We start from the raw sequence: 18,013 nt of genomic DNA on the forward strand, positions 1-18,013 counted from the left end.
AGACTTACAAACTTAGTTTCAGTGATGTCATATTGTTCTTTAATTTAGCCGGAATAGCAAGCTGCTTTCGATCATCTGTACACGTGCCATTTAATTTGTGTATTACACAAATCTTTCCACGAAACAGACAGTTTTAAGTGCAAAGGGTGCGAAAGTGCAGAATCACTCCAGCATCCCCTTAATCCCATCGCTATCACGGCGTACGGTACTCGGTGTCACAGGTAGTACAGTTCGTGCAGCTCAACGTGTTGAAGCCTAGTCGCGTCAGAAGTGAATGCTATCATTCTCTATGAGCTATTTTACAAATTAATAACTTGCCAAATTATAATCAGTTCTCGCACTTAAAAATTTAGTTCAGACGCAATGACTATTTATCGTCGAAATATTCCATACTTTACAAGACAAAATTATGCCGAATACGTTTCGTTTGAACGTATTGCAACTTGAATTAATTTCTGTAAATTAGTGTAAATGAATTAAACATTAGCGTCGTCTAAAATAGCGACTGATTTTGTTTGATGAAGAGAGCACTTTACAATAGAAGTTATTATTTTTATTCGTTGAATTCTGTAATTGAAAATTTATTTCAAACAACACGGTAGAAATTATGGAAATTATAAATTGCTGTTTTCAAAGTTTATAGGCGATAATTGTCTCCTTAATAAGCTTGACGTCAAAAATCATATCGAGCTTTGAATTGTTAGTTTAATCTTTTTAAGAACTAAGTGATATTATTACGTCTACTGGTATAAGATTTCACTATTTTCTTGTTAAGAGATTCAGAGGCCAATATTTATTCGCCATATCATTCTATAATTGTAAAACTAATCTAAAACTAAACGTATACAAACAAGCAGGAATGCCTGGACTTTCTATAATGTATTCTATAATTTTATAAATGTCCAGGTATTTTTGCCTGTTTATATGTATGTACCAATGTTTTTGAAGAGGTTAAATGTGTTTTACTTAACATTTTGTGACTGATAACGCGGAATAATACATTGAATTACCGGATCGAGTTATTCAAATAACAGAAAATCGTGTTACATCGATCATATTGATAATTAATTTGATATAAAAGGAACAGAATATTTAATATTTATTCGAATATTTCGTTGAAAGCTAGATTGGCTGGTGTTGCAGGCATTGTATTCGTGTGAAGGTAGTTATCGTTCGCGCAGCCGAGAGACCCGAGAGTGCCGAGACCCGAGCGAGCAATTTAGGATAGTATGAACCGTTCCGTGTGTCATCGCATTACAACTCGAAATAATTCTGTTAGGCTCGGTTTTTTATTTTCTGGTTACTTTCTATTTCTGTTAACCTTTGTCGTCTAACTTCTGTTAACCAGAAGTTAGACGACTCCCCATCTTTTTCTATGTCATTAACTAAGAAGAGACAGAGAATCGGCTAACCTCTGGTTAACAATTTAACCAGAAAATGAAAAACCATAATCATTGAATAATATTGGCAATAATTATTGAAATTATTTTGAACGTATCCTGCAACGTACTTTGAATTTTTCGTCAAGTCCAATGTAATTTGCTTAACGCTCTCTCAGGTAGGAGACTCGGAATAACGCACGAGTCGTCGTGCACGTAATTGGAAGTTAATTTAAAATGCGCGTCGCGTGAGATTAACGCCAGCAGTGCCGCATAAAGTGCCGTGCGGTTATCCTATTTCGGCGATTAGTAGCGCCCAACCGTAATTAACCGTATTTTCGTGAATGAGTATTGCGCGAGCGCGATGAAAGAGTCGAGGATGAGAGGTGGAGAAAGAGGGGGATATCAGATAAATTATTATTTTTCGCGATCCGCAGACAAGTAGAATCTCGGCTGATCACGGAACACAAAGCGTGACGAGGACCGTGTGCGTGCCGAGATACGAAACTTTTCGCACGAGATTCCGCATAACGGCTATAAGTGCAGGCGTCAAAGCTTGAGTTTATGGCGTTTTCAAACTAGTTCGGTAAGCATCGCTGCGCTAAAATTCCGCTAAAGATGGCGTGTAGCGAGACGACGGTGTCGATTTCATCGGCGAAGTTTATCGGTAAACCGAAGTTCACTGCTAATTTCTCGTCCCGCCACACCTCAAAGTGCGCTTTAATTGCGTTAGACGGGAAGTAAATTACATTAGATTGTCAGCCCTCGAGGATATAAGATCCGATGCTGGCGGCTGATTGCAGCTTTCGTGTGCCTAGCTGCTGACGTTCAACTTCATTTTCCGTAAAGTGGATTGAGAAATAAGATCCGCGATTAATTAGGGATGTACGGGCGAACTCTTGTTCAGATATCTCTCAATGCGATTACAGTCTAATGACCAAAGCGGATAAAATAAATAAAAATACGAAAAGAAATGTTACGTGAGTCAAAAGCGGGATAGATTATTCGACGGAAAATCCGATGTAACTGGGACATTTAACCCTTAATACGTTTACGGACAATCGATTCAGATAATAGAAACAAAGCTGTCATCTAATTATTTATGTCGCGTCAATACTTTTCGTCAAGTCGTTGAAAATGCACTTGAGTATCCCAGAAATGACAATATTTCACGCCTCATTGTTTGACATAACATTATACAACATTGTTCAGGCGCTGTTTGTATTTTCAATAAAGTTGATAGTAATGCGCATACCTAAACCCCGATAACAACCTATAATCACAGTACACTCATAAACGGCAAGTAAATAATGCATATGTTAAACCGTTAATGCGTGCATGGAAAAACAGATACATTTCGATTTGAATTTCGCTCCGCGTATGTTATACACCATAAATAAGTGATGTTTGCGCGCAGTTAATATTCCATCTGTACACACGTTTTTCCTATCCCTCCCCAAATCCCTACTGCGTGCTATTTCAAATAATCAATCATATATTAACGGCATAATTGCGTTTGGAGTAGCCTACGCGTTAAAAGCACCGCCGATTTAACCGGGAGAGACAAAACGGGGAGCGTGTATGCGGATCTCGCGGAGCAATATTAAAATTTAAAATCTCATATGTTTGTCTTGCGAGAGTAGAGCGAAGTAGCACTTTCCACCGGGAGTCCGCCGCGTATTTCAATTTTGCAGACAGCGAACGTATCAAATAAATCTCAAATTCTCGCGTTCGAGGGCCCTAGAGCAGAGTACACTTTTCTTGCTTATCGACGCATACGCGAGCGTGCGTCGACATGTTGGGAAACCGGGTCAAAAACAGTTTGACTATCCCCTCGAACGTGTTATGACGCCACTCGAAAAACTCTTTAAAGCGATGCCTATATTCTTCGTTATGTCACGCGCGGCAGTGGAACCCTAGTCCGATGTATTTTTCTTGCATTTATAGCCGTACGACCCACAGATAATCGTGAAATAACTGAAGACCACTGTCGAAAGAAGGAAAAAAACGAGAGTTTAATCCCAAAAAGCTGCATCAGCAATGCCATCGCTGTATCGTGTTACATTAATCGTGGGAATACATAAAATTTGGCAAAAATAGTCCTCTCAAAAACTTTCATTTTGAAATAAAATATTTGTGACCTAAGCTCGATTCGCCTAAAGCTTCGTCGCATTTTTACACTAGTATTTTCGTCTTTGTCATCTCACGGCTAAATATTTGCTAAATTTTTTTTACATCTCAAGGGAGCATTAAACTATTTTGCAAAAAGAGAAAATGGATGGACCTCCTCGATTTTATAATCGCTGTAAAAACACGTTTGGACATTGCAATTATCATATTAGCGTTAGGGATTTAAGCCACCACTTCGTATTAGCGAGTTCGAGGACTTTTTCGCCGCAGGGAAGAGGGTAGATAAATTTGGGGGTGGACGATCAGTCGATGGCGGGGTTCTGGGGGAGGGAGAGGGGGGTGGGATGATGGAGAGAGTCGCATGGGGGCAGCGGCATAATCGGCTTACACTATAACAGCCTGACGAGCGCGTGAACGGACGAGCGGATTTGATCCCAAAAGCTCCAATACCTCGAAAGCTTCGACGCAGCCCCTTTCTCTTCTGCTCGCACGCCACTCCGCTCGACTTCGCCAACGAATGGAACGGAACACAATAGGCAAATTCGTTTGGGTTTCACGAACGAAGCTGCCGGCAGCGAGCTACGCAATGAGATGTTATGCGCAAGGTAATTAATTGAACTGCCGTTAATACGGCATTATTACCTTTCCAGTAGAAACGCGCCGGGCTTGATATTTCCAAGATGGAAATCAGCTCGTCTGTTAAAACGGATTTTATCCTCTTTCCAAGAAAACCTCTCCTCCCACGACAGCATTCCTACTGATTCAGCGCTATCAGTCAAAGCAAATTTTATGCAAAAGCAAATCACAATGCAACAGACGTCCCCATTTTACTTCGCATCACATCTCGAAGCTAAACGATTTCATGAAAGAAACATTTTATGACAATAGTGCATGCTCGGTAGCAGATAACTCAAGTGTATAAAAGTGTAGCAGGGAAACAATTTTATCAACGGTCAGCTAATCAATTTTAAAGAACGCAACTTGACATAGCGAAAAATCTTAATCTACGCGTTTTCAGAAAATCAGTTTCTGTCCAAAGATGAGCTGAAATTTGAAAGATAATTAAGACATTTTCTTGCTGGAATTGCATTTCTCTCGCAATCAGCGAACTTTAGAAGCAGGGTTTAAAATAGAAGCGTTAGTTTTTCCTTGCGCACTCATTTACGTTGCAATCTTTCGTTGCTTCGCTGTCGGAGACATCCGCTTTGGCTTACAACTGCGTTAACGCGTGGAAGAATAACACAAGAGGTTTGGAGAGGCAAAAGAGAGGCTGGATATTCTCGCAACACGAGAAAAAGGAGAGAAGAGAACAGGGGGTGGGGGGAGGGGGATGGGAGAGAAAGAGCGAGAAGAAAAGGCAGTAAGTGAAGGGTAAAACTTTTTCTGATTTAATTAGCGAAATGTACGGATTACAAAGAACGCCTATTGCAACTTGGCGAGGTGAGTCCCCGATTCAAAGTCTTATTGTCGACCCCGCGCGACAGCCTCACCTGCCTTTCTTTCAACCCTTGCCTTACTGTCGACGCAGGACAATCCGACGTTGACGGCGAAAGTGAACTCTGACTATACTGTATTGAATGTTTCACGCGAGTTAATACTAATCATGTCGACCTTTCGAGTTCGGAGCGCTACATCGAAATGTAATTTACAGAATCTTACCTCGTCGTAACTACAAAATTATCGGCTTTGAGATTTTTATCTCGACTACTCTAATTATTTATTTTAAAGTGGCAAATATATAATCAGACTTACAGAATGAGCGAAAGTTTGAAAAAGGCAAACTTTAAAAAAATATTATGAGAACCAACCTGTAGAAATACAAGTTGATTTCGGCTTTTCTGCATAAATTTGCTAGATATGAGTTACGGTTGACCTCTTAGGTACAGATTTTTTTAGACGCGTGTGAACATGTGACATCTGTTAAATAGTTAAACATATAAATTTAACGTTTTGTTTGGAACATTGAGTACAGCTCTGTGGTAATCGCGCATTTTCACCCCCTGCGTACAAAGTTATATTCTTGTAAAATGCATAGCTATTACTTGATTGGGATATCATTAGCAAAAAGTCTCTAATCTGTGAGAGTGAACAAGAGTTCGCGTTCTCGTTCAGAAGTTCCCGTTCTCATTCTCGTTTGCTTTGCTCTCTCGCTGCCGTTCTGATAATGCTTATCCGAAGGAGCTCAATGTTGAGAAACACGGCCACGCGAAAGGAACGAAAGGATTCTCAGTCACCAAATGCGATCGAGCGAGCGCAAATAGGCGAGCGTGGCCTGGAAACAAAGAGCGAGCTGCAATAAAAAACTTATTAAAGAGGTCTGGGCCGGCGAAGTCCCGGTAAATATTTGACCGGTCTTTAAACCGCCAACCTCTAAACCATTACGGGCGAGGCTATAGCATTCTCCCTAGCTACCCTCTTCTCTCGGCATTTCTTCTTCTTTTTTTTCCTCTCCGAGTCTCCCTCACTCCGTTGCTTCTTTATGAGCTCGCATTACGCCTCGTCAAGGCGCAGTTGTATCTTATTTCCTCCGCCTGCGTTTATCCTGAGTAATGTCAATTGCGGATATCATGCAAGGGTAATTATATTGAAAAAAACTCCAGCGCAAAGGCGAGCGCGTATACAGACGCCCAATGGAGATGATTATGCTCGTGTCGCGGGGTTTGCAGTTTAATAATGAGCGACATGTGCGCGCAAGTAAGAATAATTATTTTAAATCGTAAAAATAGAAACGAAATAGATCTCGTCCCCTCCCCCTTTTTTGTACAGATTCTGCGGAACGCTTGTATATCGGTTCGCCTATCAGGAGTATAAAAACGACATAGAAGAACTGGGAAATAGTTCCACACAAGTGAACACTTGAGATATAAAAACACGCGTGTCTCGCGTGATAGCTATAGATTGCGAAGAGTACTTGATAATTACTCGAGCTTGGTAATTTTCACGTTGCGCTTGCACACGAGACAATAGAAATGCGCGTTCGTCTACCGTATGCCCGTACCCTCTTTCTCTCGCAATAAGTATCGTTTCACGATCTCATTTCGACCCTTACGTGACACTCGAAACGCGCATATGAACCCGTGGAACAAACGTTATTCCATCGATGACTTCGAATCTGCATCGGCAGAAAGATATCGCTATTGTCGGGGGACGCATTGTTTCCGCGATATCGAAGCACTTATTGTTTCGAGTGGTGTTGTCGTTTAAACGCAGGGCATTGTTCTTCGTCATTTATCGAGACCGTAGGCAGAGGCTCGTTAGCTCTCTTTGATTCCTCCTTACGGATACGTAAGATCTCGGAAATACGCTCACCCGGTGTTCGCTTTATCGCGAGATTTTCGTCAAACTTACGGAGAACATATTCTTTGTGGGCTTGAAAACGATCCCTCACTCGGTAGAAACTTTTAATTGGATGTCATCTCCCCTTTCCTCCCCGCCTCTCTTTCTCTTTCTCCCTCTGTCACGGCTTCTGACCATTTTACATTAAATGTATTTTAATAAAACAAGAAGTCGAGCTCTCTCTCGCAAATTCGTAAAGCAATCTGTCATTAAAGTCGAGGGCTCTAGAATATCTTTCGGTTTCGACATTCGCGGCCCCTTCGCTGGCTCGATTAAAACTTCTTTCGCCGCGGTTCGCCCCGCCGTGTATTTGCCGTTTCCTGACGTTCAAAAACCGGTAATGCCCGATCGCGATAGCCAAGCCCGACGGTAGTCCGAGTGGACGTCGCTGTGCAAACTCGCGTTTTCTCATGAAGTACTACTTGACCCAAGTTGGGTGCTTCGAGTTTCGCGAGTAAACTCCGGGCGGTTGTGCGCTGATAGTGATACAGAAAGTTCTTTGTCGTTCTCTCTGTCTCTCTGCGCTCTCGCTCGGCGTAATACGGCCGATATATCGTCAACGGCGGAAGGGTTCGCCGTGTGAGTATCAACCATGAGAGAGACAGAGCGAGAGAACGCGGACGAACAAGAGCGGCGTAACTCCAGCGACCCAGACCTGCGGACGGTCTCGAGTGTCTTGTCAATATGTATAGTGTCATCGATGTCTCTCTATCGGACGGATCCCCGCGCGATGCATCCCTACGTAATACGCACGGGTGCACTCGCATACGGCCAGGGATCTCCAATCTACAGCTTGCAGCATCCGGTCCACGCGGGAGATCTCTATCTCTCCGGTTCATGAATCTCTTACACAAAACGTGGCAACGCCACGACTAAAATTAATGATCCGAATGCTGAATGGAATCGATATGAAGTTCGTTCGAATCTTATATTCAACAACTTCAACGATTGAGAGAGAGAGAGAGAGAGAGAGAATAATTAAATATATACAGGATAAATTATTAAGGCTGTCCCAACCTTTTACCATGAGAGATGGATTACCGACCGCAACTGTAGCCAACTCTGGAAAATATGGAAGAAATCTCGTTATATAAGTCTCAGTCATGTAAAACCTAATTGTATCTTGAGAGATGTAATTAAATATTATATGATTGAAACATATATAACGAGATTTTTTTCCATTGTATTCCGGATTGGCTACAGTTTCGGTCGGTAATCCATCTGGTCATGGTAAAAGGTTGGGACAGCCTTAACGATTCACCCTGTACATTTCATATAATAATGTCTTATAGCACGTGTATATTTATTATTATTGTTATTTAAAAATATAGATCGTTATATATTGATGAGAAAGATTTCAATTTTATCTAATTAACTAATAAGAATCCTTCAATGTCGCCAGCGATAATTAACAACGTCAGTGTTTTCTTGACCATACCTGGCATTTTTTGATAACACAGAAAATTTATTGCGAAAAATATTACCTCAGCCAGGGTTTGAACCCGGACACTCTAGGCGGGCGTCTCACCAATTCGATCACCGAGGCATACGATAATATTTGTCGCAACAACAGTATAAAGATGTTGTCTACGCGTCTATTTCGACTGTTTTGAACTGCGCGCCGAAAAGGGTTCATCTAATTTAGTCTAATTGGCAATTTTAATCAAATATTACACTGTGCAATCCAATATGCCACCTCTCCTATGTATACAGCTATATTATAGAATCGTAAAATAAGATATACACAAGCTTCTTTTCGACTTGATTCTGCTACAAGTAAATCCCGTCTGACTGTAACGTCTAGGCGATTTGAGAACCCCTGATGTTGGGGAGGAAGCGGTGACTATGTACGTAGGCGCATCAAATGAGAATTACCTGCTTGCGCCGTATCCTCGAACACGGATGCTATATACAGATCTACGGACACTCGGGGACTGTCTTAGATTGCGTACCAATGCTGCTGAATAATTTTCGTCCTTCATCATTGTGGTGGTGGCCGAGCCCAAGTCGCGGGATCTGCCGGAGCACACGACACGAGGCGCGAGTAAAGGAAACGGAGTTCCCCCGCGGAGTTACACATCGGAGGTAATAAAACGCGGTGGTAATTACTTGGCCAGACAATCATTAATCTTCATCGTTGTATCGACCGCGTCGGTAAGTTGCTTCTCCCGCGACGCTCCATCGCCGTTAATGAAACGGCGTGATATACCAGCAGGCCGCGATTTTTCCGAGGTGGAAGTCCATACGTTTCTCACAAGTGAAAACCTTCTGCATTACCGCGAATAAAAACCATTTGTCGCAAAACAAAAGGCACTCGTGATTTCTCGAACGTCTCTACCTCGTAAAATTTTTAAGAACACCCCATTCTTCTTAACGACCCAAAGAGATCGTCATTAAGATATGTACGTGTGTACAGAACTTGTGCTAAATTGGATTAAGACGTTAAACGCGCCAATAGAGCAGCCGCGAATGGAACAGGTTCGCTAAACCGAGATCCTCATAATACCGTGGAAGCCTTTAGCTTTTCTCTCCCCTCGGTGGATACCCCGCCTATTTGAGAACCGTCAATAGGCTCACGACGCATTCACGACAGAAATAAATGCGGAGCGAAAAGGGCTCGGGGGCTCTTTTCACGGAAGGATATAATTGCCAGAAAAATAAACGATCGCGGTGTCTGTTTGCCCACATCTTTCTCCATCTCACCTCGCCGCGCCCGGCGAGCCGAGCGAACTCCCAGAACTCTTCGTATCCTGTCTTCTGATCCCCCGTCTCGTCCCTCCCAGGGTTACCCTCTTCGCGCCAGCTACATCCCTCATTCGGTCCGTCCCCGTCCGCCTTTATCTCCTCTTCGGCCACCCCCTGTGCACGGACCCACCTACACACACCACCACCGCCGTCATCGTCGTCGTCGTCCCCTCGATCCCACGCCGTTCATTTCTCGCGTTTCTTTCCCGCGCCCGTCGATTCCCAGCCACCACCGGTCCCGACTCCGTGGAAAAGCTTACTCGAGTCGTGGGTCAACGAATTCGCAATTACGATCTTTCACGTCGACGTGACTACCTACTCTCTCACGTCGACTATGGAATCCTGCCCTCCTCCCCCCGGCTCCGTCCTCGTCGCGCATACACGACCGCTCCTCGTCTTCCACCGCGATGCGGGATTTTCTTAGTAAATTTATTTCGCGAAAGCCGATAAAGCGGGACGTTCGAATGTTCGTTTGAAGAAAGCTACGGTGATACGTGTAAACGAGAGAGTGGTCGGTGATGCAAGTGGCTCTTGCATATTTATCTCTTCTCAAACTTTGAAACGAAAGTACGACATTTGTGTCACTTTTTAAACGCCTACATAATTGACATACACAGAATTTATGATTCGCGAACAGTAACATATTTTTCACTCTGCCGAAATAAATTATGCATTGGCATCGGATTGATTGGCATCAACAGAGACGTGAAATATATTTTCATGCATTATTCACTTTTCAAATCGCATTATAAAATTCTCCCCTCCGCCCCCTCTTTCCCTCATTCGTCCTGTCTCTAAAAATGTGTACCCATACGCGACGAACAGAAAGATATTTTAATCCGACGACTGCATCGGCTTAAGTGCAGTTTGTTCCCAGAATAAGTCGTGCTTCGCGCGTTCGTCACATGTAACTTTCATTCGTGCAACCTTTATTTCTACTCTGACATTTCGTATCGTACCCGAGAAGAATCCCCGGCCAAATCGCAAATTGGGTTCGCGTTTCGGTGATGAGCTGAGAACGTCCTCGCGGATGTAAGCGCGCAAGCGCGCGCAAATGCACGACGTGCGAGAGACACCGGCGACATTCGAAGAAGGGAGAAAAGCGATGGGGGTTGCGCGCCGTTACGTCATACACTTATGCCTTTTTTAATACATGCCGAGATACAGCGGCGACAATGCGCCGTGAAGACAATGCGACGTATTCCCTCGAGAGCTTCGGCGGAAACTCCCTTTCTTATTTTCGCATTTCTTTCATCTGCATCATCCTTTATCCGATGCAAGAGCGTCCGTCCGTTCATAAACGGCCATTCGTGTGTGAGTATTAAATGTCTCTGTCTTAAAAACAGTGGTGCATAGAGCGCGAAAAGCTGCCGGAAAATCGTGGAATTGATAAAAATGGGGGCGTTGAAAAATTGTTGCGTGATAAAATATTGCGTGCGAGCGTCACTGTCGCCGGTAAATATTTTCTCAGTCATCCGTGCAGAAAGATGCGACGTCGATGACTGCGCCTCGGTAAAGGTAGCGTTAAATGTAACAACCGCATATACGTGCGAGGATTCGTGCATTATTCGGAAAGAATGAACGCGCAAATAAGTGTGCGCGAGCACGCGCGCATACAAACGCGCGTGAGGAAACGACGGTGTGTGGAGTACTGTTCGGCTTTTGCTCTTTGAAAGGCAAGCAAACACGTGGCTACGTGCTCGCCGTCCTTCTTGACAACGTGCGAGAATTTATTCATTCGTTGGCACAGTCCGGTAAAGAGGATGAGCGAAGGAAAATTTTTGACTTTGTCCCCGGAATTCTCTAATATTAAACAAAGCCATTCAACTGTTTTATAAAATTCAATAGTTTGTGTATTTCAGAAACAGAGAGAGAGAGAGAGAGAGAGAGAGGGGGGGGGGAGTGACAAGAAGAGAATAGATTAAATAATAAGGATATTAATGTTTTACATCAATCAGTGAATTTAGAATTTGCTTGAGAATATATGCACATATATTTATGAACGTCAGTGTTTTCTTGACCATACCTGGCATTTTTAATAATTCAGAAAATCTATAGCGAAAAATATTACCTCAGCTAGGGTTTGAACCTGGATCCCCCCTACACTCTAGGCAGGTGTCTCACCTATTCGACCACTGAGGCATGTAAGTGGTGCGAATCAGTGGTTAAATTGGGGAGACACCTGCCTAGAGGGTAGGGCGGTCCAGGTTCGAACCCTAGCTGAGGTAATATTTTTCGCTATAGATTTTCTGAATTATTAAATGCCAGGTAGGGTCAAGAAAACACTGACGTTGTTAATTACCGCTGGCGACATTGGAAAATATTCTGATTAGTTGATGTATTTATGAAGTTATCTGACGAGTTACAATTGAATCTAATGTTAGAATTTTGCTAGCATGTCAGAAAGAAAAATGGAGCAAATCTATTAGAAAAATAACGATTTTGGCTATATTTGTTGGAAATTAGTGATTCTCTTCAATTTTATTTACGGTATCTAAAGTTACACTCTTTCGAAATAAATGTTTTCGTTTCGTACGACTTTTTGGCTGATCTATGAAAGTTTGAAATAGGAAAGAATTTTCTTTTTCGTATAAATATAGAAATAGTAGAAAGTGAAGCGAAACATAAAACAATATTTGTAAATGCACACCTTGAAAGAGCGTTACGAAAGACCATATTTTAAAATCAATTATAAATTAAAGAGGCCGTTTATATTTTAAAATGCTGCATGCAAAATACGATTTCATTTCTGAAAAGCTTCATGCATTGCGAGCGGATAATTTTGACTCTGCTTTACAAATGCTTTTACAATAATTTCGTTTCAATCTCGTTCTCAACTGCATAGATACATTACAATCCGAACCACGTCAAATCGTATTTTAAACCGCATTGCCCCTTAGGTCGCGCCGGTCTAAATAATTCATTCCATGAATTATTTCTGTTCCTATTCCCGACTCGCAACGAAAATCGATCTCTTTGATCGCTGTACCCGCCGCGGCACTTTGTCCCGTGCCACGTATCTTTCGATGGTCCCCTAATCGCGCACGTTGCGTATATCAACTGTCCAACCTCCGCAACTCTTCCGCAACTCTTCCGCATCTCCCCGCAGATTTGCTTCGTATGAACAAATACTTGTCTTGCTCGATTAGTGCATCGCGACAGCAAACATCGTATTCTCGGCGAAGCGTTTTGTTTTCCGAGTAAGCGACGGTCTGCCAGCGGGCGTTTATTTTACTTGGATATCGAGGAAAACCTGCATTATATGTAAACGTAGCTTTCAACGTTCGAGAACGGATTATAGAAGCTCGCGTACGCTGCTTCTTAATCCGGGGATTTCGACTGAAATATTTGGTAGATGCTATCGGGCAGTGACGCGACCGTTCGCTCCAGCGTGCATTTAATCCCGGAACGAGCATGGTCCCGAATCGATTCGAAATCTAGGTCGAATTCGGCTTAGTGGAATTGATTTCTCCGGTTTCTCGGTTGCGAACAATGTATACGTCGTGGGGTTTAGACCGGCTTCGCGAATCAGGTCGTTCCGCCCGCTTCAACGAGACAAAAGATAAAATTCTATCCGCGGCGCTTACCAACCAACAAATCGAATAATCGTTTCAACATCGAGTTTAATCCACGGGCAAATCCAGATCGGAGCTATCGCTTGACCTGAGGCGGCTCCGCCGCGCGAAGAACGGAGAGGAAAATATTGATTTCTAAATAGCTGCGATACAACGTAACAAGCGGCTGGGCAAAATTTTGTCTGTTACCGCAAAGGTATATCCGTGTGCGTTGCAAAGTGGCAGTAACGCCGTCACTATATATAAAACACTCCGGTCGCGATCATAAAGTCAATTTCGTCTTTTAACGATTCATCGCGTCATTCGTTAATTCAACGCCGTCTTGAAATTTTAACCCAGCCGCCTGGTTAAGTGCCGCTCGAATTCCCATCGGTGCACTTGATAAAACCAAAAAATTGGACGAAAGACAATATAAGTTAGTCGAGCTAAATTAATCGCGCTCGACCGCTCCTCGTTGACGCGATCGCCGAGAGACCGCCGCAACGAGACCGGCGTTACAACGTTAATGAGCGAGCACGCTTCTCATTTCAGGGTGCAGCGTGAAAATTGCGCTCGGTCAGCAGGGCCCGGTCTTCATCCTGGAGCCGCCGAGCACCTTAGTCTTTTCAAATACCACGGGCTCCCAATTAGGCTGCTCGGCGCACGGCAGCCCGACGCCGCATGTCACGTGGATTACCAGCCCGGATCAGAGATCGGTCACGGCAGTTCCGGGACTCAGGTAAATGACGTTTCGCAAATCACGTTTCCGGATGTGCCCGGGCGCTTGGACCGATCGCGTTCGTGTCGGATCACTTTTGCATAAATTTGCCGGGGCCACTATTCGTTTAAATAAAACCCCGAGTGCCCTTTCAACGTGCGCGGAAGGTGTAAGAGCCCGCTTTAAACCCGCGAGCGCGCGAAATCCACCTCGCACCTATACCTCGCGAATCTCCTCCTCTTTCTAGCAGTCTCTTACGCGAATCAGCAGAGGCTCCTTTCGTATTCTTTCAGGCAACTTCTGGGCAACGGAACGCTGTACTTTCCGCCGTTCCTGGCTCAGGACTTCAGAGCCGAGGTTCACAATGCCCGATACAGATGCCGGGCGACCAGCTCCGTCGGGACCGCACTTTCGCGCGAAGTCACTCTCCGTGCTGGTAAGTTATCTCATCCACGTCTTATCCCTTCCGAAAGTGAAAGCATAGTCTTGTAGACTTACGTGGAAACTTATCCGGTCGAAAGATTTCAAAATGTTTTATCATACCGGCGGAAATGGCTTTCCGGCTCTGAGTGGAAAATGTGGTCGCGCGAATAAGATCCGAACTACCGGGGCGCCTCGCTACCGCGGATCGACAGTCCGTTGATGTCGCCGGTACACACGATAACCATTATTTATCGAAGAAACGTCATTCGCCACGTACGAGATTCGTTGCAATAACGGACTGGCGGTACCGAACATCCCATTACGTCGGAGTGCCGCTGCGAGCGTGGAGCCAACACCTCGCATTTTCAACCGAGGGGCTTCGCGCTATCCAAGTAAATACCGACGGGGAAACGGTTGAAAGCCGTTAAATTGTATCGGAGGAAGTTCGATTCGAGTACGTGGGCGAGTCTTCGCCGTTCCGCAAGACCCGGGGACGGACAAAACTTTGTCCGGTCGGCGCTACGTGAGCCATCATTTAAATGGCTGATTCTAAGCCGATCATTACTACTGGCGGCGGCCAAGCTGAATTCGCCAGCATCCGCCACATACATACTGCACGAGTCCAATTGGAAAAGAATTCTTCTTTCGTTTTCATTTACTTTTCATCTGAGCGGGTCGAGCACACCGGTAATAACGCTGTTAAAAAAAAAATATTGCACAACAACGAAGATAATTATTTTCCGTAGTTTTGGAACGTTGAGTGCGATCCAGTTCGCCAGATTGGCTCTATCGCGTTAAAATTGTGCAGAAGTTTGCAATTAAAGCTGTGAAACAGGGCTATTTTAGTATATTGTGGCGTACAACTACGATATGTGGCGCGTTGAGGAACGCGTTGGGTTGCATTGCAACCCGATATTAGATATATTGACTTTCATTGTTTGAAATTTTTATTTGTTGTGTTATAAGCAAATGTGTATTTATGTTTCATGTAGACTCGACCAATATTATAAAGTTGCAACAAGACGCCGTAACCACGTATTAGTTATAAAACTATTTTTCTCGAAAGCAAAGTGAAAGAGAAAGAAAAATAAAAAAAAATTAGCATATCTCGTGATTGCTTTTCCGCGAGGCGTCATTTAAATAATATTTACGTTTTACAATGGGCAAATATTATTGCAATGATAAAAACAAAAGGTAGATTGAGTAAATAAAATTGCGAAACAATAAACGTATGTTTGCTGACTGCGAAAAAAAAGCGACGTGCTTGTTCGCTTTTTAGCCGGTGCATGTAACCTTTTAAATGGGTAAACATTGATCGTTTTCACGAAGCTCTAAGCTTACGTGGCACTTAGGTTGCTTGCTTTCTCAACGGCATTTTCGTGACGCGTTTTAACCCTTCAAGTAAAGGCAAAAGTGTCGTCGATTTTGCAGAAATGATTGCTGTTATAATAAACCGCAAGGAAAGAGTTTAACGTGAAAAATTCGCGTCAAATCTCTATTTTAAAAGCGATACGTTCGAGATCTGTTTGCCGTCTGTTAATCCTTTCATGACCGCTGGTACAAATGAGTTCCACTTACAAAATTTAAAAAGTCTCGCGATTTGGCGTGCATTTAGTTAGAACTACGAGAATTGAAACTTTCAAATACCAACATCTTTTTCATTAGACTTCTGAACTGAGCGTTTTGAATATGAAAATGTTCTGCTATGCGGTCCGCAACTTATCCCGATATTATTTTGTGCATAAAAGCTAATAAAAAGAATTATAAGCGCAAAAACTATATTTGACTATGTCGATAAAAAAAAGATGGCTAAAAGACTTGACGACAATTTTTGCGCGAAATAGCGACGACTTTAGAGCCCAGGAATCCCGCATGTCAAACAATATGTTTCACCGAATATTTCAATATAGTTTACGCTTTGTAATAAAACTGGCACGCTTGTCGCATTTCACGGCGCATAGAAATTCGAAGAAATTGCGAGAATCCAAATACTCTTTGATGCTGGTCCAAAGGCGGCTGTCTCTCCTTTCAAAGCCGCTTCACGTGAAGCGACATGAAATGCGCGCTCCAGCCGTCGGAAAACTTTCGGCGGAAAGTTTTTCAGGATGATTCGACTAAAACGGGAAGAAAAATTCGCTTCGCCGCTAGTGGTTTCGGAAACTTTCCCCGAAAGTCACTGGACGATGAAAGAACGTCCAATCGATACCTCTTTGCCGCACTGTCCTTGTCTCGCGCGAACCATCCGCCGATATAAAGCTTTCTATCTACTTCCAGCGCTTTCGTTAAAACTTCACAGTCCGCCCGGCGTATAGGCATAAATAATCAAGTCATTCTGCTCGTGCTTTTCGCGAAAACAAGTTTAATATGGTTCCAAGATGATGTATGAGGGTCGTTGGAGCATAAATCGGGATTGTTTTTCCAATGAATCCGGCCGTTTCTTCGGACTAACCAAAATGAATAACATCAGAATTATTTTACGGTTGAATTGTACTTTTTTCCGCCTTTTTGCGAATATTAAAACGGAGCGGGAAAAACCGCTCCCCAACGATAAACACTACACAATTATCAACTTTTCCGGCGAGGAAAAAAAATTATATATTTAATTAAATATTTATTTCAAATATAACGTAATGCTTAATTAACGTGCGAACGTATTGTTATATATAAAAAAGTTGAAATAGCAGTAGCAAGTGCATGGCGATAGTGCAATTTAATAATTTTGCATAATAATGGAAGATAGGGCAGAAATTAATGACTATTCGCATCGTAATCGTGCGACACGCATTCATTAACGCAACATGCAAGCTATCTAAGATCCCCACTTCTCGTCTCACTTTATTTCCTTCTACGCGCGAGAACATCGGCCAAGGAGACCTTCTGGTGCTTCCTCTGAAACGAGCGAGCCAAAAGGGAACGGTTCACTTATCTAAAATGACATCGGCCGTCCCCACGTGCCCGCCAAAGAACTTATTCTGCAAGGGAGGGAGAGAGAGTCATTGTCGAAATTCTCTTTTGTGAGGATCGCCTTTCCCGACGAGCTTGAAAATTCGGTACCAACATGTCCAGTCTTCGTTCTCCTCGGCGGGCGAGAGGAACACACCCGGAGGACGGAATAGCGAGGGGAACGTAGCGAAGGGGATATTCATTATCCTACGTTACACCGTCGTCAGCCCCGGCAGCACGGGGAGTAATGTCTAAAGAGGTGTCGCGTCTTAAAAATTTAAGAGGGAATGTATCGCGCGGGTTTAACCTTCAGCGGGAGAATAATCGTCGCGCGGATGACGCCGGCCGAGAGCTGCTCCCGTTTAATCTTAATTTTTTTTCAAATAATTTCATTACGGCAGGTGTACGAGAAACGTACGTAACAGCCGCGGAGTCTTATATTTCGCATGCTTTTCCGCGCGATTTTCCCGTAGCGAAAAATAGCTCGAGGGGTATTTAACGTCGGGAAATAAAGTACCTCGGTGAATTTAACCGCGAAAACATGAATAAATAATCGCTTCATGTTTATGCATTAAATGCAAATTGGCACTTAATTAAAAATTGAAAGGTTGTATTAAATTACAGATATGTTTCATTGATTAAAAATACATATATTTCAATTGGGGAGAGACGCAGCGAGTGCGCCACGGAGCCCAATGGCGTTGCTCGCGCGTGCATGCCCGCATAAGGAATTAAACAATCGCATCGCGTATCGTGCATCCTAGTCCCTTGAAATTTGTATACCG

At 43.4% G+C, this 18,013-nt stretch overlaps 1 protein-coding gene across 8 annotated transcripts in view; it reads left to right on the top strand.

Annotated features, from left to right (window-relative positions):
* Nucleotides 1–18,013, top strand: part of LOC105562542 (Down syndrome cell adhesion molecule-like protein Dscam2) — a 131,572-nt gene that overhangs the window by 88,056 nt on the left and 25,503 nt on the right. For all 8 annotated transcript variants that reach the window (XM_012013465.1, XM_012013467.1, XM_012013468.1 and 5 more), the window contains exons 3-4: nt 13,697–13,883; nt 14,156–14,298. In XM_012013465.1, the coding sequence (XP_011868855.1) occupies nt 13,697–13,883; nt 14,156–14,298 (330 nt within the window). The remainder of the gene's footprint in view (nt 1–13,696; nt 13,884–14,155; nt 14,299–18,013) is intronic.

This window comes from Vollenhovia emeryi, unplaced genomic scaffold, assembly GCF_000949405.1.
Source record: "Vollenhovia emeryi isolate VEMERY1.0 unplaced genomic scaffold, V.emery_V1.0 DF939186.1, whole genome shotgun sequence".
NCBI lineage: Eukaryota > Metazoa > Arthropoda > Insecta > Hymenoptera > Formicidae > Vollenhovia > Vollenhovia emeryi.